Genomic DNA, 26415 nt, shown 5'->3' on the forward strand with positions numbered 1-26415 from the left:
TAGTACAGGAGGTATAGCTAAAGGCCTATGCTGACGAAGGAGGAGGAAATCCCTATGCCTCTTTTTGGATTCAGAGAAATCTTGACTTTCCCAGTGGAAATGCTCCCTTAAGGTATGTAAAGTTTCCCCAAAAGAGAAATCCTCAGGCGGAGAAGCAGACGGAATGTTGTCCTCTGCATCAGAGTCCTCATAAGTAGGTATGGACAAATCCAGATCATTAGAAGAGTCAGAAGAAACAGAGTCCTGTTCAGAAGATTCATAGTCAAATTCAATCCTAGGCCTCTTAGAAGGGCGAGAGGGGTTTGACTACCCCTGATCAGAGTAATTAAATCTTCAGCCATTTTGATTATTTGTTTTTTAGGCATAGGGGCCTGAACATGTGGCCTGGGCTGCGTTTTTTTAGACACAGATCGAGATTTAAGCCTTAGCACTGAAGTTGGAGTCAGTTTAATATGCAAGTCTGTAGGCCTGAATACACCCTTAGAAGCTCAGGGGCTCCAGACCCATCCAAGGTAGAGACATCCACGGGTACCATATGTGAAGCATCTCGCGGCATACCGGACTCTGAATGGGTCTCAGTAGAGGCCTGCGAATCAGAAGTAGCTGGTATCAGGGACTGCGAAAGCGCCTCACTGCATACCGGCAAACTGGCGACTGGCTTAGGAGAAGTGTCATCGGCAGTTTTGGACCTCAACGGCCTGTCTCTGTCTTTTTCTTTGCGTTTTTTCAGTATTCCGGTAGTCGGATGGCTAACCGATGTCATTTCTGGATAATTAAATCGAGAACCGAAATATTTTGAAGCAAAAATGTACAGACGATGGATAGTGCGCTGATTAAATAAAGCACAAAACCGACAGCAAGGTATGTCGTGATCAGGGCCTAGGCAAGGAATACAGTACAAATGAAAATCATTATGAGGTATTTGCTTCCCACAAGAAATACAATTATTAACTTTTACTGACATCGGTAAGGAGCAAGAAAAAGTTTTCCCAACGGGGTACTTAGCTTTTAGTTGAAGACTTCAGTTCTGAAACTCGAAAATGAAAATTTCAGGAGTCGGCCGACCGGCACTTGCGAACTGCTTCTGGCACCGCGCGGCAAGAAAGACTGAAGTAATGGTGTCGGCTGCATGTTTTACACCCCTGATGACCTGATGTCATGGAAGAAGGGACAGCAACCGACGGAGGACCCAAGACTTTGTTAATCAGGCCGACTGAGGGCAACCCGCCAGCAGATTACCCAAATGTAATGACTGCAACAGTGAAACACGATGAACATCTTTACTTGAGTTTGTCAAGTTAATCTTCTTGGATTTTTTTCTGTTTCTTCTTAGGATTGTCTTTATCTCTGTCACCACTTCTCCTTCAATCTTTCTTTCTTTTTCCCTTTTCTTTTTAGCAGAAGGAGAGGAAGAGGAGGTTTTCACATCAGAAGACATTTTGGACCTTGTCTGAGGGGGAAAGAGCCCCTTCAGAATGAGTTTCTCTTTCCTTTCCTGGACCGCCCTTGTGCCGAAGGCGGCACAAACATTGCATGTGTCCTACAAGTGGGAATGGCCTAAGCAATATATACAGTGTGTGGGTCCTGAGGCAGGATCTTTTGCCCACAGGAGGAACACTTTTTAAAGCCTGCAGACTTCTCCAACACCAGAAGAAAAGTTTTTACAGAAGCAAAGAGAGAGTAATATCTATACTAATGAAGAAAGATTAGTATGTTGCGTGTATATGTATGTATGTGTGTGTATATATATATATATATATATATATATATATATATATATATATATATATATATATATATATACACATACACACACATATACACTTGTGTGTGTGTACATATAGATGATCGAAGTTTTAAAACTTCGAACACCTGAAAGAGAAAGAAAAACAAAATTTCCTGGATGTTTTTGCAGGGGGGCAAGCCCTCCTCTACCCCCCACACCCCCCTGATATTTAAATATACCAACTTCAAGATCACACTACAGTGAGGAAAAGGAAAAATGTCCCATTCTGCCCTGTATGGAGATCTCCGTTCAAAATGTTCAAGGCTTTAAAACTTGGATCCTATGGTCTCGGCCACAAGAAATTCGAAGTTTTAAAACTTCAATCATCTGAAGGAGACCTACATATATACACACACACACACACACACACATATATACATATATATATATATATATATATATGTTGTTGTCTTTCGGCTTTTCCCGGTTAGGGGTCGCCGCAGCGGAACTCCAGTCCATTAATGATTGGCAGTAGATTTTCACGAATGTCGAGGTGCCAGCTCGATGTTCAACCTTCAACAAAGGCACGCCCATTTACGCATGTCTTTCGAACGCCCACCCCAATCACGGGGAGGACATGCAGACTCCACACAGAAGGCACTCCCCGCACTCCAGCAAAGAATCGAATTGGAGAACCTCTTGCTATATATATATATATATATATATATATATATATATATATATATATATATATATACATACATATATATATGTATATGTATATATATATATATATATATATATATATATATATATATATATATATACATACACACCTCTCTCTAACACTAAAGTGTAATGAGAGACTTCGGGACACAGGTGGACAGTGGTCTCACCTTTGATAACCACATCGCCACAACAGTCAGGAAATCCTTCTATGTGGCACACCTCATCACTGAGGGCTTTTCATTCAGAAAAAAGGAGGTCATTGTCCCACTGTACTCATCCCTCATTAGACCCATTATAGAATACAACATCCCGTTTGTTATGTACCTCACAAGTCATCTACAACAGCTGGAAAGGCCACAAAAATACCTCACTAAAAGAATCACAGGCCTAAAGCAGATGTCCTATGCTGACAGTCTAAAAAAACTGCAACTATACTCTGTGGCATATTGTCTACTCAGAGGTGATCTATGCTTAACAAACAAGGCCATGTCAAACCCTGAGCTGTTGGACATGCTCCACTTAAAGAAATCCCAATCCCTCAGAGCCACACGCTCCAGGGATCTAAACCTTGCCATCACAATGAACAAAACATGCTGGAGGGATAGGTTCCTGACCCAGAGACTCCACATACTCTGGAATAGACTGCCCATACATGTCAAGCAGAGCGTCTCCTTGGCTCTCTTCAAAAGGAACCTTGACAATTGGATGGGAGAGAAGAAATTCACCTCGGGGATTATGTCAGTCACCCTGCTAGACAGGGGTCCAGGGAAGTAAATATTGTGGGAAGAAATATCCAGGGAATTGTTATGGCTAGGCTTGCATAGGCCCTAGGGCCGATAGTCTAGTACCAACCTATGATAAATCTAAAGTTAACACTCTACAAACAGCATAACAGCTAGAAAAAAACTACGCTGATTCTATAAATTAGCCTAAATATCTATGATTAGCACTACTATTAAATCTACCTCTATAAGATTTTAAGTATTGACCTAAAGGGAGGAACAAAATTTTCATTTATCGTAAATCAGGATGGTGCTTTCTGTCAACATGCCTGGTTAGGCAGGCAGTAAACGAGATCTGGGGTAATTCAAGCAGGAGAGGGTAACTGTAGGTGGGGGAGGTCAGAACTGTTGGATCCAAAACTGCGGTAAAAGGTGCTGAAGCCTGATCTGACCAGATCCAACAACCCACATTTTGAATTAGACAAAAACAAACATTGGATCAAGGTGGTTTAGGATCTGAAGGGATATTTTAGAGCTACAGGGTTAAGACTCGTATACAGAACACGACCAGAGAGGTATAATTCAAAATAGGAAGGGAGGATGATGAAACAGGGAAAACTCAAGAAATAAGAAGAGAGTGGGATTTTGGATGTATATCCTTAAGCAGAACGGCCATGTAGAATTTTATATTCATAAAACAGCAGAAAGTATTCTAAGAACTAAGCCAATACAAGAATGGAGAAAGGAGGTTTTACTGCTAGGGATGACTGCAATTAGGAATACAGAGAACAGGTAAGAACAGGCTGGAATTTACTAGGGAAACCTGGCAAAGGAACCTAGGTATTGGAAGCTAGTAACTATGGAAGGAAAGGTAACAGAATGGGCAAAGGCTAAGAAGACATTTGGACTGCAGGCTAGAGATTGCCTTCCCTGTCACGGATTGTTATCAGAATATAGGCAAACAGAAAGGGATAGGGGAATTCTTAGTGAAAGACCTGTTCTGGTAGAGTTTTTAGCTGAATCTAGAACAGAAGTTGCTGTTAAAAATAAATAAATAAATAAATAAAAGATATATTTAGTGGGGCATATAAAATATTGCTTGATAACTATATGAATCAATCAGAGGAGTTTAGAAAAGATTGGGAAGAGAGACCTTAAAAGTAATTTGCAATGAGACAACGGTAGGACATGTATGGCTCCAAAATACGCAAAGTCGAGAAGATTTAGGATTTTTGCTTGAAGTGTGTGCATATATATATTTTTACACCACAAGCAGACTCCAAAGAATTTTTCCACAAGTAGACGTCAAACGTTGGAGGTGTGACAGGGAAGAAAAGGGTAACTATTAACACATGTTTTTGGGAGTGTAATGAGTTGGCAGACTTAAAAAAATTCCCTACAGAGTATTCTGTTGAAAACACTGGGTGAACAAATGGGTCTAACTAAGGAAATTACTTTTTGAGCTGGGATAAAGGATCTAAATTTTCTAGACATAGGCAATAAAGCAATTACTAGAAAATGGAAATCAAAGTTTAAACCAACTGTATTTGAAGTATTAAATAGTGTACAACAGAGATAAAAGAACTGAAAGAGGGATCTTTATAAAAGGATAGGAGCAAGTTACATAGAAAAAATGGAAATTGCTGGAACAGGATTGTGCAATTTATGTAATGCTGGATTGATTCTAGTTATACAAAAAAATGTGATGTACAATTGTCTGCAACCAGGAACATGTTCAGTTTATTTACTTTTATATAAATGCATATTTGTCTATGTCTTAAGTGAAATTCTTAAGTGAAAATTCAATAAAGGTGTTAAAGACCCTACCAGGCAGCTAGCTGTAATTGTTTGGTTCAGGATACATCAAATATCCTTGATCGTTTCTGAGTAAATCCATCTGGAAGCCTTATGGTTAAATATCAAATTTATATATAAATGTTGAATTTTAAGCTTGTATGAGTATATTGCCAAGAGACAAGGGGATGTTCCCAAGTTTTTACTAAAAAAGGAAGGATCTTGACACAAATATTGAGCCGCTAGGAGATGATGGCAAAAAGAAGTCAAAGTAATAACGGGGATGATTAAATGTGGAAGCTGCACATAAGGCATGAATCATGTTTCTTCTTTGGGTAGTTCTGTAAGATCACGTGGATATTTTGATTGCAATTCTATGTATGTTGTTTACCTTGCTAAGTGCATTGACTGCAAACATGCTTATGTACATAAAACCACACATGTACTGTGGGTTTGAATATATAAGCATATCTATGCCATTTCCAAAGCAACCTTAAGAAGTTCAAAAGGAGTTAAAGTCAATTTTTTCAAGAACAAATTTGAGATCTCTGGAAGAAGATACTGCTTTTGAAGGAGTCTTACATACAACACTCATTTCATGACCTACCTGAACACAAAGAGATGAAAAAGGAGGCTCCATGAGCAGACAAGCTAAAATGACCATAAGATGAACATGATAGAAGCACATGGCACAAACCCTCTCAAAGTAGCTCACACAAATATTTCAAAACCAGAGGGGTTGAAACCCTTTTCAGACTTCTGTTATTGGCTAGGCACCACTTAGAAAACCTCTCCTGCTTGTAGACACAAGATTTTCTAGTTGTAGGTTTTCTTGCCTCCTTAAATACCTGCTGCACATCCTCATGTAACAAATATCTAAAAAGGTAAAACAGACTCATCCAGGTTTGTCAGTTGCAGTTGCTCAAAGACGGGGTGTACCATTCACCCTCCTGATGTTGTTTGAGTAAATCCAGTCCATGACGAATGATGTGGTAACTGCCCTTGGTCAACTCCCTTAAAAGGGAGAACCAAATTAGTCAGGTCCAAAAGACAGTTACCACAATGACCTCTGGTAATTCTTTATGAATCTTTAAGAGTACCTTGGGTATCACTGAAAAGGGTGGAAATGCATATACGAAATTCTCAACCATGAGAATGATACAGCAGCTGGGTTCCCAAGCATGGCTGCAAGGATGTCTTGCACAGAATTTTTTCAGTTGCTTGTTTTGAAAGGAGGTCCTGGAAAACCTCTACATAGATCTTCTACTCATGAGGGTCTGTCCAAGATCTGCTAAGTCTGCCTGCCACTGTATTTTGCTCTAACAAAATGTACAAAGTCTGAAGAGTCAGAGAATGCTGAATAGCCAAGCACCAAAGGCCACCAGTGCTAATCTGTAAAGATGGCATCCCCTCCCCTTTTTGCATGTTCTGGTACCACATCAAGGTAGTGCTGTCTGTGACCACTAGAAGAGGACCTGCAGCCAATAAGTGGTGAAGAAAGTACAGTTTTGTACCTACCATAAATGTAGATGTTCGAGGATCCACATTGCTGCAGTCCTAACCATTGGGTAGTCCGCTGTCCAGTCGGCCCGAATACCAAAGTATATGGCTGACGTCGGTCAAGGCGCATTAGACTGACGTCAGGACGTCAGGGTACTAATGCGCATGACCGACGTCATATCCTCAGTCTTTTCTTGCCCCAGATGTCAGAAGACCCTAAAAAGACAAGGCCCAATCCAAAACACCAAAAAGCCCTGCACCAAACTTATATACAATATATATATATACACATGTACAATAATATATAGCAACTCACACCACCACCCCTAAACACAGAGGGGAAGGCGGGAGGGTAAATTGGACTGCAGCAATGTGGATCCTCGAACATCTACATTTATGGTAGGTACAAAACTGTACTATGTTCTTCATTCCACATTGCTGCAGTCCTAACCATTGGGTAGAATCCCAAAGCAGAGGTAAGGGAGGCTGGCAAATCATAAGGAAGCAGGAGCTGTCAACATGCCTTGCAAAATAGCTGTGGCAAAACCAGCCCTAGATTTAGAGTAGAGAGGAAGGTGGTAATGCTTAGAGAAAGTATGCACTGAACTCCAAGTAGCTGCCTCTAAAATATCCTTAGTTGCCACCCCTTAGAAATGCTGTTGAAGTGGCAGTAGCCCTAGTGGAATGAGGCCTAATCCCAGCTGGAATCTCCTTGCCATGATGGGAATAACAAAATGAAATGCAAAACCCAATCCACTTAGAAATAGTTTGCTTAGACACAGGCTTGCCCTGAGAACTCAAAGCAAAAGAAACAAACAACTGCTGAGACTGCCTGAAATCCTTAGTCCTGCTTAAATAATAACGCAACTGCCTATGTACATCTAAAGTGTGCAAAATCTTTTCCCCTTTATTTTGGGGATCTGCATAGAAAGTAGGCAAATGAATAGTTTGGTTTAAAGCCACACTAGAAACCACCTTAGGCATAAAGGAAGGATTAGTACGTAATGATACCCTATCCTTATGGAAAATCAGAAAGGGCTCTACTGCCATAAGGGCCTGCAACTCAGAAACCCTTCTTGCAGAAGTAATAGCCAACAGAAAAGCAGTCTTCCATGACAAATATTTCAAATCAGCAGTACCCGCAGGCTCAAAAGGTTGTAGAGTAAGTTTTTCCAACACAAAATTGAGATCCCAAGCAGGAGTAGGAGCTCTACGTGGGGGTCTTATATTCTTTGCCCCTCTGAGAAACTGCTTGAACAAAGGATGCGAAAACAATGGTGGGTCACAATCATAGTGAGCTGAAATTGCTGCAGCATGAATCTTAATGGAAGAGAAGGACAAACCTTTGTCCAATAACTCAGTAAGATATTGAAGAGCCACACTCAAATTAGGCTCCGAAATCTCCAAATTCTTTGCTGCAGTCCAAAATAAAAATCTCTTCCATTTTTCTGCATACACTTTCCTTGTACTAGGTCTTCTAGCTTCCATAATCACATTTAAAACTTGTTGAGGAAGTTGAGACCGGCTGTCTCAAAACAGAATATGCCATGCTGTTAGATGAAGAGAGCGAAGCTTGACATTGAGCAGGTGGCCGTCTCTCTGAGACAAGAGGTGTGGAATCAAGGGTAAAGGCCATGGAGGCTTCTTTACTAGACTCCTCAGTAATGGGTACCAGTGCTGCCGAGGCCAATCTGGAGCTATTAAAATCATCCTTGGCTTGTCTTGTCTGACCTTTAGAAGCACCTTTGGAAGAAGAGGCAGAGGTGGAAATGCATACACATGAAGATTTTTCCAACTGAAAGAAAGAGCATCCACTTTCCAAGCTGTGTGATGTAACCTCTTTGTGCAAAACTTTGGCAGCTGGTGGTTTAGTGGAGAAGCGAACAGATCTATGTCTGGAGTTCCCCAGGACACTGTCAACCTTTGAAATACATGAAGATCCAGTTTCCACTCGTGGGGATCCATGATTTGTCTGCTTAACACATCTGCTAAGGAGTTCTGTGCTCCCGGCAGAAACCTTGCCTGAAGAGTTAGTTGCAAGCTGAGCGCAGTCTCCCATAAAATCATTGCTTGCCTGCACAATGGGTAAGAATGTGTTCCCCCTTGTTTGTTGATGTACCACATGACAGTTGTGTTGTCTGTTAGAATCAACACCTGCCCTGGAAGAAGTAACTCCTTGAAAGCCATTAATGCAAATTGGACTGCTAACATCTCCTTCATGTTGATATGTAGATGCTGTAGTCTGGCAGGCCACTTGTCTTGTATCCACTTTCCATTTAGATAAGCTCCCCAAGCAATGTCTGAGGCATCTGTCGTTAGAATCTGACTCGCCTCTGGCCGGGTCACAGAGAGTCCCTTGTTTAGGTGACATTCCTGAGCCCACCACAAAAATTCCTTTTGAATGCAAGGTATTATTTGAATGACAGTGTCCAAATCCTGGCAGTGCTGTGTCCATACATTTTTGAGATACCATTGTAGCTTCCTCATATGCAGTTTGGCATTGGGAAGCACCAGAATACAAGATGCCATGAACCCTAAGGCTTGAAGGACTGTCCTTGCAGTCAGCCCGGACTGAAGAGATAGCTGATGGAAGTAACTGGAAAGATTCTTTTGTTTGTCCGGGGTTAAAAGGCCATCTGGGCTGCTGTATTCAGTCTCACACCCAGAAAGCACATGTCTTGAGAGGGTACTAGACTGGACTTTATTTCGTTCACAGAATACCCTAGGCATCTTAGCACTGCTATGACATATTCCAGATGCTGTAGAAGGTCTTCCTTTTCTTGAGCCAGAATCAGGCAGTCGTCCAAGTAAGGATAGATTTGAATTCCTTTTAGCCTGAAGTAAGCTATCACTGGAGCCAGAACCTTTGTGAATACTCTGGGCAGTAGATAAGCCAAAGGGCAATGCAGAGAACTGATAATGAGAATTTCCAGCTCGAAAACGCAGATACTTCCTGCAACACAGTCTTATAGGCACATGAAGGTAAGCTTCCTTGAGATCTAAAGTTACCATCCAATGATCTTTGCCCAGCAGAGGTAAAAGCTGTTGTAACGTCAACATCTTGAACTTGGGAATGTCCAGATAAGTGTTGAGGATAGATAAATCCAAAATTGGTCTCCACGTGTTCCCCTTCTTTGGTACTAGGAACAGGCGAGAATAAAATCCTAGGCCCCTTTCTGGTATAGGGACTGGCTGAATGGCCCCTATTTGGAGTAACAGAGAAATTTGCTTGTGAGCCTCTTCCCTTTGTGGAGGAGGAACGTCTGGCATGCCTTTGAAAGGGGGCAATGTGTGGAAATAAAACCTGTAACCGTGGTGAATGATATCCAACACCCATCTTTTTTGAGTGATTAAATCCCAATTTTCTTTGAAAAGAGACAGTCTTCCTCACAAAGGAGCTACCAGACGAGAATCTACTGGCAGCTGAAAAGGCAGGTCATTGGGTCTGTTTACGAAAGGACTGACCCCTGCCCTCACCAGAAGTCTGAGCAGGTGAACTCCCTGTCCTAGGCCTAAAAGAACCTTGAGCTCTGCCCCTACCACGTCTAGACCTACCCCTAGACTGGGAATCAAAAGCAGGATATGTCCATCCCTTAGTAGGCCAATTTCTACTAAACTTTGGTGGCTGCACCTGCAAAAAATCTTTAACAGTTTGCATAGACTTAGCTTTGTCCTCCATTTTCTTTAAAACTGCTTCCACAGGCGAACCAAATAACACATCAGACTGTAAAGGAGCATCCAAAATCCTAGTCTTAACATGCTCTGCTAAATTCTGATCCCTCAACCAGGCATGCCTGCGAAGAACAGAACTAGTGGCAGCCACCCTCGAGGAGGCCTGCACAGCATCAAAACCACATTGCAAAGAATGCTTACCCACTTGTTCAGACACATGAACTAAATCCAGCAACTCTTTACACTCTATACCTTCCGCCAAAGCATCCACCTTAGATTTCAATTGTGAAAGGAGATAATTTTGATATTTTAGCATGTGAAACTGACAATTCAACGCTCTCATGGCTAGAGTGGAAGAAGTATACACTTTCTTTCCCCACCTATCCAAAGCCCTTGCCTCTTTATCAGTGGGAACAGGATTTTTAACCACAGAGGCCTTAACACCTTTAGGCCCCTGAGAAACAGTTTCTGGGTCCGCCCTAGGACTCTTAAACAAATACTTATGAGCTTCGGGCACCCTATAGTACCTATCAGGTTTAACAGGAGCAGGAGGCAAAGAGTCAGGGTTCAGGGAAGCCTCTGCAAAAACATCTTCCACCACATTCAACACAGGAGGTATAGCTAAGGGCCTATGTTGGGGTGAAAATAAGAATTCCCTAAGCCTTTTCCTGGAATCAGAGTAATCTTGGCCTTCCCATTTAAAGTGTTCCCTCATGGAATGCAGAGTCTCTGAAAATGAGAAATCCTCAGGAGGAGAAGCTGTAGGTGTGGAATCATCCACATCAGAATCAGAATAAGGAGGAAACTCCTGCAAGTCTTCCGCAGAAGACTCCGAAGCCTCTGAATACTGTTCCAAACTCTCAAACTCAGGTTCCACCCTAGGCCTCTTATCAGGAGGGGGCATAGAGCCTCTAATCATAGTAATTAAATCTTCTGCCATTTTAAGCATATGTTTCTTAGGCACAGAACCTGAAGTGCTAGGAGAAGCCCCCACTGAAGCTGAACTTGGCCTACCTCTCAAAGAAGTTTTGGAAACAGTAGGAGAAGCTCTAACTATCTTGGGAAGAGAGGGAAGAACAGTTACCTGAGAAGCCCCCTCAGCCTGGCCTACCTCCTGAGAGGGCACATCCTGTAACAGTAAAGTCTCTGCCTGAGACTCCAAAGAAACTCCTGGCAAAACCTCTGGCTCCACTGAGCCTTCTAAAGAACCGGCGTCCGGGACTGCCGGTTCATCAACCCTAGGCTTTGCTGTTTTGTCTTTGCGCTTTTTGGACGAAGCGGGCGTCGGAGCATCCGACGGCATTTTGTAATTACAACGCTTCCCAAACACTAACCTGGCACAGTCTAACCTTCTCTTAATAGTGCGTTTGTTAAATCTAGCACAAGAGCGGCAACCAACAACATCGTGCTCAGGCCCTAAACAAGGTATACACAGAGTATGGTAATCCCTATGAGGTATCTGCTTTCCACAAGAAATACAGTTATTCACTTTTTCTGACATCCGGTAAAATACTGAGGCAAGAAAAAACCAAAATGTTCCCCAACGGGGTACTTAGCCAACTTTGATTCGGTCTGAAACTCCGACTTCGGAAATATTTCAGAACGCCAACCTGCACTCGCAAAACTGCTTCTGCATCGGACCATGCGGCAAAAAAGACTGAGGATATGACGTCGGTCATGCGCATTAGTACCCTGACGTCAGTCTAATGCGCCTTGACCGACGTCAGCCATATACTTTGGTATTCGGGCCGACTGGACAGCGGACTACCCAATGGTTAGGACTGCAGCAATGTGGAATGAAGAACATCTTTTAATTCATGAATCACTAACTGTCAACATCTCTTTTTACATTTATGTGCTTTGGTGTGTCCTAAGGACCCCACAGGCCTTGCACAAACTCTCATGCACATTGTTCCACATGCACAATCTAATGGAGTCTGTCTGGACAGACTGGACTGGGGTCTGAAGAAGGAAAGGGAGTCCTGGATTCAGGGACAGTTGATCCCCCTCTACCACTGTAGTACATGTTTCACAAATCCCATTACTGGTACTTGGAAATCTAAGGGATGAAGGTGCAGAGTCCAACAATTCAAGTACCATTAAATTCATCTCATGTGTAGTCTACATAGTGGTATCATGAGGATCATTAATGCCTTGAGGAACTCTCTTACTGAGACCATGTACAGAATACAGAAATCCAAGAAAATGCTCTGATAAGTTAGAACTGTGTCTTCTGGCAGGAAGGTCATCCTTTTTACTGTGTTTATCCAAAACACCAGGAAAACAATTTGTTGAAAGGGTGTAACAAAGGACCTTTGAAAGTTCAATTTTAAGTCCAGGTGGGAAAGAAGGGATGTGACCTTGTTGAAGGACTCCAAGCACCTGGATACAGAATCTGCAAAAATCAGCAAGTCAACTAAATAAGAAAAAAAATGTAGATACCTATGGTTCTGCAATTGACAACCTCTGAGATGATGCACTTTGCAAACACTTGTAATACAATAGATCGCACAAACAGTAATGCAGAAAACTGATAATGTAAGCCAGACATAGCAAAGCTCAAAAAAATTTCCTGAAATTGGGAGCAAGAGGAACATGGTTATCTTGCTTGAGACTGGGTCACCATGAAACAGTAGTCTGGAAGGAATGCTAGGACCGACTGCAAGGCGAGTCTTTTGACTTCCAGAACTTTTACAAAGGTGTTTAGAAAGGACAAATCTAGGGTGGGTCTCAAAGAGTGTTCCTATTTTGGTATGAAAATGATTCTGGAGTAAAATTCTTTGCTTGGATCCCCAACATGTGATGGAAACAGCTCTGTCTGGTCTGGTGAGTGTGGAAAAATTCTTCTAAAAGGGGTAGGATTTTCTATCTGCTGCCAAGTGTATCCTCCCTGACTTACTTGCAGAACTCATTTATTTGTCTGAGACTATCTGAGGCAAGGCTGCAGGGTTGAGAGCACAAGACTGGGGGAAGGAAAAGGAGAATAAAGGGTGGGGGGGGGGATAGAGGAGCTCTGTGACTTGGCATAATCATTCCTTTGCAGGGGGGGGGGTTGATCCTTTTCCTGAGGGGAACGCTTCTTGTCTGGTTTTGAAGAATTATCCTTTTGTCATTTTCTTTTGGATTCCTGACTTTTGTTTGTTCTGCTTCTTAAAGGAAGACTCTGTTTGGGGAGGATTTGAGTAAATGAAACATCCTAGAAACCCTATGCATTAATTTGCCTCCATCATCCCACTGTATGAGAATCTGTGTAACAGGAAGAAACACCAAGGTGCACTCAAAATTTCAGCTTTTAAATCATCAGAGAAGTTCTAATTGCATAACCATGCACACCTTCTTAATACAAAAAAAGAAACAACATTTCTTGAGACTGTACCTTCATAATCAAGTACACCTCTCAAAACATGTTTTGAAACCAAATTAGAAAATTACATTCATAAGACTTTAGCTCTACAGGTAAGGATGCAACAAAATCAAAACTGTCCACACACTGTAAAATAAATTTCTATATAAAACCTAGATAATTTAACATTCTAAAGGCTAGATTACTTTAGAGAGACAACCTTTTGTCCTTAAACTCTAAGGATTTTCCATCTTTATCAGGAGGCTTTGGATTAGATAAAGCCAAGGACTTTTCATTTCAGAAAGCAGGTGGGGAGACCGCAACTGGGTCAGCAGTCAAATGAGAACAGACCTGTTATAAGAGACCACCCTATATTTTCTCTGAGAAGTTTTAGGAACTGCAAGAATAGATACTAGTGTTCTGCAGGCAGCTTTATAAATATCATCCAAGGCCGATAAGACAGAGAGGCTAGCCACAGAATTGGGCATCTCTGCCTCTTATATCATTATATATCCTGCCTAGCTCTAGGGTAGTTCCCAACTGCTCCCAAGAAAAAACATCACTATATCTGGCAATCATCTGAGGAAAAATGAACACTTGTTTGGACTTAAGCTGGGGTTCACCTTCTAAAGCATCAGTGTGACTAGACTCAGTGTCATCTAGAAAATCTCCATTGCCCTCTTACGATTCCTTATTCTCTGAAACAGAAAGGCCTCTAGCCAAACTACCAACAGAGTCATGGATGGGAACACAATCATCAGATTTAGCCATCTGCAGAACACTCAGCCAAGGAAACTACATCAGCCTCAAACAGCTATAATCTGATTATCAGTTGTATGATGAAGGTTTTGTTTCTTCAACTGATGCTGAACATCCGAACGATGGACCATATGCTTCTCATGGTTAGAATATTGGGGAAATATACCGGCAAATTAATTGATTGGTTTAAATTTGCTTCTGTTGTTACACCTTAGGCATAAAAGAGAAGTTACTATGCAGTGACAGCATATTTATGGAAAATGAAATGAGGAGGTTTAGAAGGCAAGGCCTGTACTTCTGACACTATTCTAGTTAAGTAACTGCTACCAACAAGGGTATCTTCCATGTCAAAAACCTTTAACTCTACCACCTCAAAAAAATGACTTTTCCAGCATTAAATCAAGATCCCACAGAAGAATTTTTAGAGGGCGTTTCAAAAGAAAAGTTCCCCCAAAAAGGTCTTAACAGATTTTCGATAAAGCTAGTACTATATGATTTAATCCCTGGTGAAAATTAGAAATTGTCACCAGCCATACATTAACAGAAACTCAACCCTTTGTAAAAGGATCTGAGATAAATATTTTAAAATTGTTGGAACTGCAGTAGAAGAGGGGTCCAGTCCCTTAGAGTTCAAAGAAAACCTCACCCATTTACTTCTGTACGTTAGTCTAGAGGAAGACTTCTGGGCAGAGGTCAGGATTTAGACCATTCTGAGAGGGTAGGCAGGGGACCTGGCCATCATTACCAACCCCCTTTTTTCAATTTTCTATATGGAGTCAAAGTGTTGTGTAAACTGTTGTAATCTCTCTGAATTCAACGCCATTCCCGTACCTTCTTTGGCAGTCATGCCCGACTGTCACAGGTCTTCTCTCACACAATCCATCCACCCATCACTTTTGCTGCATGTCCTTGTTTCCTCTTGCCTACTTCCTGTTTGACCCAAATCATCTTTACCAGATTGTCTTCTGCTTTTCTGCACACGTGCCCAAACCACCATAATCTGTTCTCTTTGACATCCTCTGAACTGGAGCTACTTTGGCTTCTGCTCTGATAACCTCATTTCTGTCTGTCCCACAGTTTGCGTCTTACTACCAATTTCAGGCATTTCATTTCCATCATTATTTTCTTCAACTCCTCTGCCATTACTGTCCAGGTCTTGCCACTGTTTTGTACACCTTGCTTTAAAAACTTCTTTGGCATTCTTCTGTCATATACTAGTCAACTGCAGGGTGAGATGATGAGGGTGAATGAGCAAGCCCTGGTCTTGTGTGAGTAAATCTATCCTGTGAGGTAAATTGTGACTGCCCTTGGCCAGGTAAAAAAGAAGGGGAACCAGTGTATTCTGACTAAAAGAGAGTCACCAAGATTTTTGGTCTGCCCAACAGAATCTTGCTTAAGACCTTTGGCAAAAGATGAAGTGGGGGAAACACAGAAACATCTCTGCCCAAGAAAGGACATGACATCTGTTTTCCATGTCAATGGGTTTCGACCCCTGGAAAAGAATTGGTGGAGCTGTCTGTTTTGGGGGAGGGAGGGCAAATAGATTTATTCAAGGAATACCCCACTGATTAACAAAGTCCTGGAAGACATCCCTGTTTAACATACATACATGAAGCTCCTGAGTGAGGGGAGGGATCAGAAAAGGCAGCCCCAGACTGAGGGATATATGACTGACCCACCACAGAAGTTCCTTCTTCAGGCAAGGTACAAGAGAAATCTAATGCATGGCAGTGTTGAAGCCAAACTGCCTTGAAGTACAGCTGCAACCTCTTCATATGAAGCACAGAAAGAAGAGAAGACATATCTAGTCATATAAGTCTGTCTTGTAGGACCATTAACTATCAAAGTAGCAGTAGTGTAAACCTTCTTGTCAAATCTGCCCATAGCTCTGATATCCTTAGTAAGCAAAACATTGGGATATTTGAGCAAAAGAGTAGGTTTATCTGCAGAAAGAGAAATGACAGACAGATCAGATGCGGGACAAAAAAAAAAAACAAAAAACTTTTTATCGGGAACCTTATAAAAACTATCAAGATTTTAGTAGCAGGAGGCTCAGGATGCTGAGATATAGATACAGAAGTATCGAGTAATGCTTACAGAACTGGGGGAATAGCAGAAGGCTTGGGAGTCTCCATCTGAAGCAAATCATAACACCTCTGCTGCACATCAGGCATTTTAGAAATTTCCCACTGGGACTGCTGCATCATTTTGACTACAGTATCCGCAAATGAAAATTATCCTTCAGGGGAGTCAGGGAACAGAGAATCTTCATCAGAAGCCACAGCTAAGGGAGAATGAATCTGGGAAGAATAGGCATCTGAATCCAGTTCCTCATCTTCTGAAGAAGAATTCCAATACTCAGCACAGATCCTCGTGGATCAAGCTGAGTTATGGCTGACAAAGTTTGCAGATGACTGCAAACTGGGCGCCATAGTCGAAAACACATCTGACACAGATATCCTCCAGAAGGGCCTCACAGAAATGGATAACTGGTGCCAGAGCCATGGCCTGAAGTTAAACGCCAAAAAATGCATAGTCATACCCTTTGGGAAAAACAAGGCTACCCCTAGCTACCATATAGGTGGCAATCCACTGAGCACAGAAAAAGTCATCAGAGATCTGGGGACCCAGGTTGACAGTAGCCTTTCGTTTGACACTCATGTTGCTAAAGTAGTTAGGAAAACCTTCTATATCACCCACCTGATCATGAAGGGATTCACATCTAGATCAAGGGAGGTCATCGTCCCCTGTACTCATCACTTATTAGACCTATGATTGAGTACAATGCCCGTTCGAATGTATCTGACCAGACACCTGCTGCAGCTTGAAAGGCCCCAAAAGTTCCTCACCAAAAGGATAAAGGGTCTCAAAATATGTCTTATGCTGCCCGACTGAAAGAACTCCAGCTCTATTCAGTCTCATACCGCTTGCTCAGAGGTGACCTGTGCCTGACATATAAGGCCATGTCAAACCCAGATTTGATGAATATGCTTCACCTCAAAAATCTAGATCCCTCAGAACCACAAGGCGGAGACTTAAACCTTGACACGGTTATAAATAGAACGTGCTGGAGGGACAGATTCATCACCCAGAGACTCCCTATGCTGTGGAACAAAATCCCGGTACATGTGAGGCAGAGCACCTCTCTGGTCTTGTTCAAGAGGAATCTTGACCAATGGATGGGAGATTGCAGATATACCCCAGGGATTACTTCAGCGTCACTGCTTGACAGAGGCACAGCAAAATGATAGGCATAGTTTTTATTCAAACTAAAGGGGTGGCGAAAGCCACATAACTATGGGCTAGGCTTATAAATGCCCTTGGGCAGATAGCCTAGTATGAACCTATGAACCTAATACCTGTTTAAAGGAGTAGAGGAAAAATGGGTCCCAACAGAAAAGACGGCACTGAAAAAAACTAATGGGGCTTCATAGACGAGACAGCCTAAAAGAGACCTTGTTTAAAGTCCAGCTATTCCTTTTGAGGGTCTCTACCCAAAGGAAAGACTTGCTTAATTTTTTTTTGCTTCTTTTTAGTGAGGAAATTGGCACATGCAAATCTCAGAGGGACAAAGTCCAGATGTACCTCAATAAGGGAAGCTGGGTACTTCCTCACGATCAAGGATTTCAGGAATCTACCTGGCCCTTCAGAAATAACTAGCTTTGGTTCCCCCTACTTGTCAGCAATACACGTCAGATCAGCCCTGGCAGATGTGGTAGGTCTGCTCCATTTCAGCCTCAAAGAGGTCATGATAGTGGGAACTGGCATCAGAATCAAATGGCCTAAGGTCTCATCAGACATAGCAGAGACATCCACAGTCCAGGCTTCACAGAAGTAGTCTGATTTAAATTTTTTCGATGATTTCTTTTAATGGAGGTTAGAAGTCAGAGCAGGAAAACCCAGCTGACATTGTGCCTTGAGTAAGAAGCTTATAACACTGGTTCACTGCATACACTGATATTGGCCTTATGGGGAATTTGTCTCCCACAATCACATTTCCCATTTCTGGATGACATGTACTTAAAAGCAGAGCAACCAAAGAAAAAGTAAAGGTCCTCTAAAAGGGTACTTATTTTCCCAACAGCTTGGTAACCAGCTCTGAAATGCATAGTCGATAAATTGAAGACTGAATATTGCATTCTGCCTAGCAGCAAAGTTGTTCTGAGGCTTTAACATATGTATGTCCCTTATGCCTTTGGGCTTAGGTCATACATTGGATGTACAATGCTTGGAAGGGCTCAGGCTTTGGTATGCTAGGCAGACGTATGCCTACTCTTGGCAGGATATCCCCTCTTGTAAGGAATATTGCAACAATGACCATGAAAGTACATCTTTGGAAGATATCTATACTGAAGCATCATAAAAACATGCATTACTTTCTACAGTGTTCACTAAGGATTTATATGCTCATTCCCTAAAATCACTGAAAACCACTTAAGGCTAGTCAAAAAAATAAGCTTTTTTTGTAGAGAGGAAGCTCTCATATCCCTAAACCATATACACCAACTCAGTAGTCATGCAACAGTGGAGAAAAGTCCATTAGTGATGAAAGTGGTTTCAGTGATTTTACTTTGCATAAAATGCATTTCATGAATGAACCTTTACAAAGACATCACTACACAGGTTCACCAGATATTGGTGAGCTAACATCCAACTTGTTATATAACTAGGGATATTTAATATTCAAAAACAGAGAAAAAGAATAGACCACATTCATAAAGATCCTCTTAGTAAAATCCCCTCTAAAATTCAGCGTTATCATTGTATACATCACTGATAAATCCTTGTTGACTGTTTAATCTCCAGCCTACCAGTATCTATAACACTACAAACATGAAATCTGCTTCTTCACCTGGTATCTACTGATCCTTTCTTGTTTCAGTTGCTCAAACCGCCTCTTTAATTCTGCTTGCCGCTCCATTTTCTTCTGAGCTCGGCCTACAAACATAAGTTTCCCGTTGATCTCACCTCCATTCATTTCTTCTACTGCCTGTTACAGGAAAAAAACAAGGTACAGCAATTATCAAAAACAAGAGCTAGCACATACCCAAAATCCTTTAGTACTCAGTTTATCAGTTACCTGCAAATCTATGGGGCAGCAATTTGTTTTATTGTATCATACAGTTAGAATATAAAATACACTACTACATACTCTGCACAAACAAGCCCATGACTAGATGTTACACATCTCACTGCCAAGCAAGATGCAAAGCAATTTGTAAATGTGCCCATGCAAACAGGTCACCAGATGGACACTGAGCAAACATTTACTAACTATAATCACTGCACAAACTTGGCTTGGTTTGTAGCTTAACAAAGGTGGTGCTGAAACTTTAAAGTTTACATGTAAACCTACCACTGCAGTAAAAAAAAATGAGTAAGTTATGAACACATGCGTTACCGGGACACAACTAAGGGAGGGACAAATGAGGCATTTTCCATGCAGCCACTATTGGATGGCACTCACACTGCATATTTATACAGTAACTGTCGATTAAAAATAAAATCCATTCATCTAAGCACTAAACAAAGCAGCTTTTAAGTCAATAACGGCACAGCTGCTCTTTTGATCTCCTTTAAGCAAGGGTGTCTCCACTTTCTACCATCTTATGGGTTCAGCCTCTGTCCAGCATTGAACCAATGAAAAAACAGCTTCCTGGAACATGTAATCTGTTTAGTAGTCCAATTACTGATAACTCTTGTGTGTCTGTATAACTAAAAGAGAACTTGAGATTAAACCACATTAAAGGATTTAGAATAACTGGTTGTCTGGCTGACATCAAATTGTTGTGGAGTTTGAAACAGCACAAGGGAGCATTCCTGTTACATTCATCAGTACTCTGCTACATCTGCTGGCAACAGTGAGTGTGACAGCCCACTAAGTTAGCAGGTAGTGTTTATATGGCTGCCATTAAAAAATTAAGTACTTTCTGAACACTTATGCATCACCTACAGCCCAGATGTTTTACTATACGGTAGTAAAATGCTCTCTTTCCTAGGTGTGCTGAAGTCATTTAGTGTGTGTGGAGACGGGGGAATACGCTCTCAAAAATTCACACACGTTCATTCTGTTAGACCACATTTACGAGTGGCACTTCTTTGATAAGGTACTTAACTGAAGTTTGCTATGCAAAATATTTTTCAATGAAAACATTTCAAATGAAAGTTCATACACCTGTTTTATCTATCTCTTGTTTAGCAGGAACATGTTTGTTCTTTTGTGAGAGGAAAATAAAAGTGTTCAAAAAAGGGGTACACTGTGCTGTAGTTAATCAAAAATGGCTTTCATACTGGCTGGTGCTCAGCTGTGACATCTAACTGCTGGTATAGAACTGCAGGGTACCTCTAATTACTGCCTTGCTGCGCTACTTCATTAAGCACCAATGCATAAAAAACTGCACGTGTACTTTTAGGTATGCGCAGGTGCATGTTCTTCAAGTACGTTTAGGAGGTGTGTAAAAAAAACAGATCTACAACTGCTTGAGTACGCAAGCTGATGTGGGCTTGCTGGGAGGACATCAAAAGGCTTTTTAGACCCTAGTTAGTATGTGACCTTAGGGATGTGCCAAACATGCTTTGCTCATTCAAAAGGCATGCAACCGTGTGCCTTTGTTTTAATGTCACTTTCTGGATAAAATGGAAATAACTGTTGATGTAACATACTGTACCACATTCTTGATGCCTGATCATCCGGAAATACACAGAATAAATGCTTCTGACATTTTGCCTAGTGCTGGAGGTGCTGGTAATTATTTGATGTTTAAGTGTAAGACTTGGCAATAAGCCACTGACATCTGACTAACATTTATAGTCCAATGTGTACAGCCTCCAGCACGCCTGGAGCTTTGTGCTCAGCTTTCCTTAACGTTCCTTACACAGCACTACAGGAATACATTCCATATTTATATCATTATTACTATTATTAATTATCTTGCAGCTAGACTTCAAGAAAAAAACCTCCTCATACAAGCTGAGACACTACTCACCAGCCACACCAACTCTCATTACCCCTAGAACCAAACTCCACAGCAATGCACATGCTTTCTCCTCTAAGAACCTACTGTTTGTCAACCTCAACCCTATCGAGATCAAGGAATTCAACATTTATTCCAAACTGAGAATGCAACTCAAAAAGCACTTCTGCATTCAAGCCAAATGTCCCTGCTTCAACATAGGACACACCAACCTAACCTATCTTCTTTTAAGAGTATTGTTTCCTCTCTCAAGATTCGACTAATGAAAATACTGTCCATTGAGCTGTGCTTGTTCACTACAATGAAAATACACAATTCTTCTATGTAATTAGTTTGAACTACACTACTACTACTTACATTTCTATAATTTTTGTTTGTGAATTATCTATTTCACTCAGGCTTAACCTGAAATTGGTCAATATTTATCAGTACACTATCCCGGTAAACAAAAATAAATAAAATAAATACACTACTACAATTGATGACATTTATGCTATATTTCTTGGTGAGGTCCTAAATTCTTGAATAGGTATATAATGATCTATTCTAAGACCATGAGCTTTTGACTGGAATGCATACAGCTGCAGTACTATTGAGCAAGCAAATAGTGCTGAAAGTATTAGTCCAGTGTACAGGAACTCTGATCTGGGAAAACATGAAGAATGAGCAATTAAAAGCTTTTGTCTGAAGGATGACAAAATCAAGACACACCTATTATATACAATATTCAACCATGTACATGAAATTAGAAATGTGCAATATACATTTTGTGATGGAAGCACCTAATTTAAGATGCATCTAACCTAAGGCTACAGATTCAAAACTTGTAATTCAGGTATTTCTTCATTATATTATTTACTTATCTCACCATTAATGTTTCACATTCTATTTATGTCACTGTGTTTTAATACTATTTTTAAAACTGGATTACCACCAGCATTTATAACCTGTTCAGTGCTTGAACTTAAACACGTACATAAACTTGAAGTTTTAACTGTCAGGTGGCATCCATATTCTCTGTACCTCCCAGTGAGTCATGTCTTGTACACTATTTATGTGCATACATTAGCTACCAGAGTCTGTAATACATCACAAAACAACTCTCCAGTTGATTAGGAATGTCTGTTACTGAGGTATAGAAAAGGTGGATGAGTAGTGTTTTGATTTTTATAGTCTGTCAGAATCTTTTTGGCTTCTACTAGTCAGGGTGACATAATGACAGACATTGGTGTTGCTGCCTCAGAGTTTGGTTCTTCAGTTCATTTCTTGGCTGGTGTGCTTCTTTGTGGAGTCTGTGCATTCATCCGGTGTCCAGGTTTTCAATGGGTGCTGCAGCCTCCACCATCTCAAAACTAAACTGTAGATGAACTGACAACCATTCAAATTATCACAGGGGAGGGTGTGTGCAATGTGCATCTTGTGATGAACTGAATCCCTTTTTCAGGATTAATTTTGCTGCCTTGGACCCAGTGAGTGGCAGGACAGATTCTGAATCCCTAGAGACCCTGAATGGATTAAGTAGGTTACTGCAGAATTAATTAATGAACTAGTTTCATCACTCAGTTATTACCCTATCAAAGTTTAATAAGGTCAGCTATTAGTTTATAATGTAAGTAGTATACGAGTTCTGCTGCGACAAAGTGAAACCAAAATGAGGGAAACCCTCCATGTGGTAAGGCTATAAACACTCATCTTTGCATAAAGTGAAGGTTTCACATTTCTTGACCCAACACAAAGGGTAGCGGACATACAATTTATCTATACATTTATTACTGCTAGAGAAGAGACGGTGGTACGAACCTGTGATTAGCTGTTACTTTCCCAATGTTTGCTGCTGTCAGTATATGGAGACGTGTATATTTTTAGTGTAATCTGTCTCTGAAGCACCAAACTGAGATTTTGAAGAGTAAATTGATTTAGGAAGGGAGTAGAATTCTTGAAAGTGATTCTCCATGTATTATCTTTTTCTGGCCCCTTTCCCTAGCAACAATCAAGTCACTGACACTACACATTTACTCCCCATCACCAAGACAACAGTAATCCACAGTCATACAGGCCATGGGGGTGGTGACTTCGCGTAAGATGTGAGCACATGTTTCTCCAGGGGATGTCCTATGCCCTTCCCTGATGTATACATGTTTCCACACACATGGTCCAAGATGGCTGCCACTACCAACTTGGGATAACAAGCCCTAGTCCTATGGTCACTGCTTATGTGCAAGCCTTCACTTGTATGAGGACAGACTGGCCAAGTGAAACCACTAAGCCCCCCCCACAATATGGGCGAGACAGATGTAAGCTTAACTCTCACTCTTTCTTGTGCACCTCTTTCAGCACCTGATGCTCTACTCAAACTAGAGTTATCAGTGTCACAGTTAGGGCTTTATTTCCTCTATGCCACACAGCCAAGCGAAAGTTTTGAAAAATCTTTCAAACCAGCTATGGAGCAAAGATATCGGTCTGCAAATAACAACAGACTTTTTTCCAATCATTACATAATGTCAAGTCTACTTCTTGAGTGAGTTGGTTTGTGCTTATATGCACGCAGCAGCTTTATGTCCAATATCATCTGCTGATATACAAGCAAGGATAATCTTTGCATGTGGTTAGCACACTACAGAGAGGAAAATATCTGGAAAAGTACAGTTTTGTACCTACCATAAATGTAGATGTCCGAGAGGTATGCATCTGCAGTCCTAACAAATGGGTTGTCCTGCCTCAGGCAGCCCTTCGGTCGGCCGGATTCCAAAGTCTGGGTCTGGCCTCGGCTGATGTCGCACTTCACCCGACGTCATAGCTGCTGTTAATTGGGTATAAAGGCATCAGCCGACGCCATGTTCCTCAGTGTTTCTTGCCCCAGATGCCAGGTGCCCTCTAGGAAGGCTAAATTTGGATAAATGCAAATGGTTCCAAACAAAAGAGAGCAAATAAAAATAAACATGTATATACATATATACAAACAAATACACCATAATAGATTCCCCCAGCTAGCTACAAGATGGGCAAATACCCTAGGAGTACCACAGAGGGGAAGGAGGGTGGGTAATCCTGACTGCAGATGCATACCTCTCGGACATCTACATTTATGGTAGGTACAAAACTGTACTATGTCCTTCAAGGATGCATCTGCAGTCCTAACAAATGGGTAGAATACCATAGCCAAACTGGGGGAGGAGGTACTAAGAAGATTACGGTGTAGTTAAGATCCCTTGCAAAACAGCAGTGGCAAAACCTGCTCGGGATCTGGAGTATAAAGGTAGATTATAATGCTTGGCAAATGTATGCACGGAGCTCCAAGTAGCAGCCTCTAAAATGTCTTTGGTAGCCACTCCTCGTAAAAAGCTGTAGTAGTGGCTGTAGCCCTTGTGGAGTGAGGTCTGATGTTTTCTGGAGTTGTCTTTCCATGATAAGAGTAACAAAATCTAATGCAATTTCCTATCCATTTTGAGACTGTCTGTTTTGAAATTGCTTTTCCTTCCATTCCTGTTGCATATGCTACCAGAAGCTGGTCAGTTTTTCTATTGTTCTTGGTTCTGTCCAGGTAGTAGTGCAATTGCCTATGCACATCCAAGGTATGTAGTAGTCTTTCCCCCCTGTTCTGTGGGTTGGGGAAGAATGTAGGTAGGTGGATTGCTTGGTTTAATGATACCCTGGAAACCACCTTTGGCATAAAAGTAGGATTAGTTCTCATGGACACTCTATCCTGATTGAAGATAAGGAAGGGCTGTACTGCCATTAATGCCTGTATTTCAGAAACCCTTCTTGCTGAAGTGATTGCAAGCAGAAAAGCAGTTTTCCAAGATAAGTAAATAATGTGGGAAGAAATAGCCAGGGAATTGTTATGGCTAGGCTTGTATAGGCCCTAGGGCTGATAGCCTAGTACCAACCTATGAACCTATGAAGTACTGTAATTCTGCTGTTGCTGCTGGTTCAAAAGGGGGAAGTGTCAACTTTTCCAACACAAAGTTCAAGTCCCATGTAGGCAATGGTGGCTTCCTTGGTGGCTTTACATTTTTAATTCCTCTCAGGAACTGCCTGAGTAGAGGATGAGAAAAGACTGGAGGATCCATGTTGTATTCTGCTGAAATTGCTGATGCATGAATCTTAATGGAGGAGTAGGACAGGCCATTGTGGAAAAGCTCTGCTAAATATTCCAGGATGTTAGCTATGTTTGCCAGTGATACATTTTCTCCTTTTGCTGCACTCCAAATGAGATATCTTTTCCATTTTGCTGAATAAGTTTTTCTTGTTGAGGGTCTTCGAGCCTCCAAGATAATGTCTTTAACCCTTTGAGATAAATCTGGGTTATTTTGTCTTATGCAATGTTCCAAGCAGCTAGCTGCAGTGTTTTCAAGTTCGGATACAGGATTTTGAAGTTGTTCTGTGTTAGCAGTAAAGTAACTAGGGGTAGAGGCCATGCGTGTTCCCAAGACATACTCCTCAGTAGTGGGTACCAATGCTGCCTCGGCCAGTCTGGAGCTATCAGGATGATCCTTGGGTGATCTTCTTTGATCTTCAGTAGCACTTTGTGCATCAAAGGAAGAGGTGGGAATGCATATGCTGTCAGGTTTTCCCAACTGAAAGATAGGGAGTCCACCTTCCAAGCAAGTGGGTGGTATGCCCTTGTGCAGAATTTTTTCAATTGGTGGTTGTGTGGGGATGCGAATAGGTCTATTTTTGGTAGTCCCCATTTCCTTGTAATGGATTTGAAGATGTCTGGATGCAGCATCCATTCGTGGGCATCCGTGGTAGTTCTGCTTAAGATGTGTGCTAGTATATTTTCTTTTCCTGGCACAAATATTGCCTGGAGCTGAATGTTGAGGTTCAAGGCCACATTCCAGAGGTCCATTGCCATCCGGCAGAGAGGATATGAATGTGTGCCTCCCTGTTTGTTGATATACCACATAACTGTGGTGTTGTCCGTCCTTATCAGCAAATGACCCTGTTGAAGAAACGGTCTGAATGTCTGAATTGCCTGCTTTACTGCCAGCATCTCTTTTGATTTATGTGTAGGTTCAGCTGGTCTTGAGTCCATAAGCCTTGTATGCACTTGTCCACCATGTGTGCCCCCCACCGAGGTCTGAGGCGTCCGTGGTGATAGTCTGGCTTGGGTGAGGGCTGTGGAAGGGCAGTCCTTTGTTCAATTGACAGGCCTGAGCCCACCACGGAATTCTTGCTTCAGGCATGGAATTATTG

At 41.6% G+C, this 26415-nt stretch overlaps 1 protein-coding gene across 2 annotated transcripts in view; it reads right to left on the reverse strand.

The window, feature by feature from the left end:
• Nucleotides 1–26415, reverse strand: part of LOC122792187 (polyadenylate-binding protein 4-like) — a 1135653-nt gene that overhangs the window by 556480 nt on the left and 552758 nt on the right. For both annotated transcript variants that reach the window (XM_044059911.1, XM_044059912.1), the window contains exon 6: nucleotides 19098–19235. In XM_044059911.1, coding sequence (XP_043915846.1) covers nucleotides 19098–19235 — 138 coding nt within the window. The remainder of the gene's footprint in view (nucleotides 1–19097; nucleotides 19236–26415) is intronic.

Source organism: Protopterus annectens, chromosome 1.part2 (genome assembly GCF_019279795.1).
Source record: "Protopterus annectens isolate FY-2018-M chromosome 1.part2, PAN1.0, whole genome shotgun sequence".
NCBI lineage: Eukaryota > Metazoa > Chordata > Ceratodontiformes > Protopteridae > Protopterus > Protopterus annectens.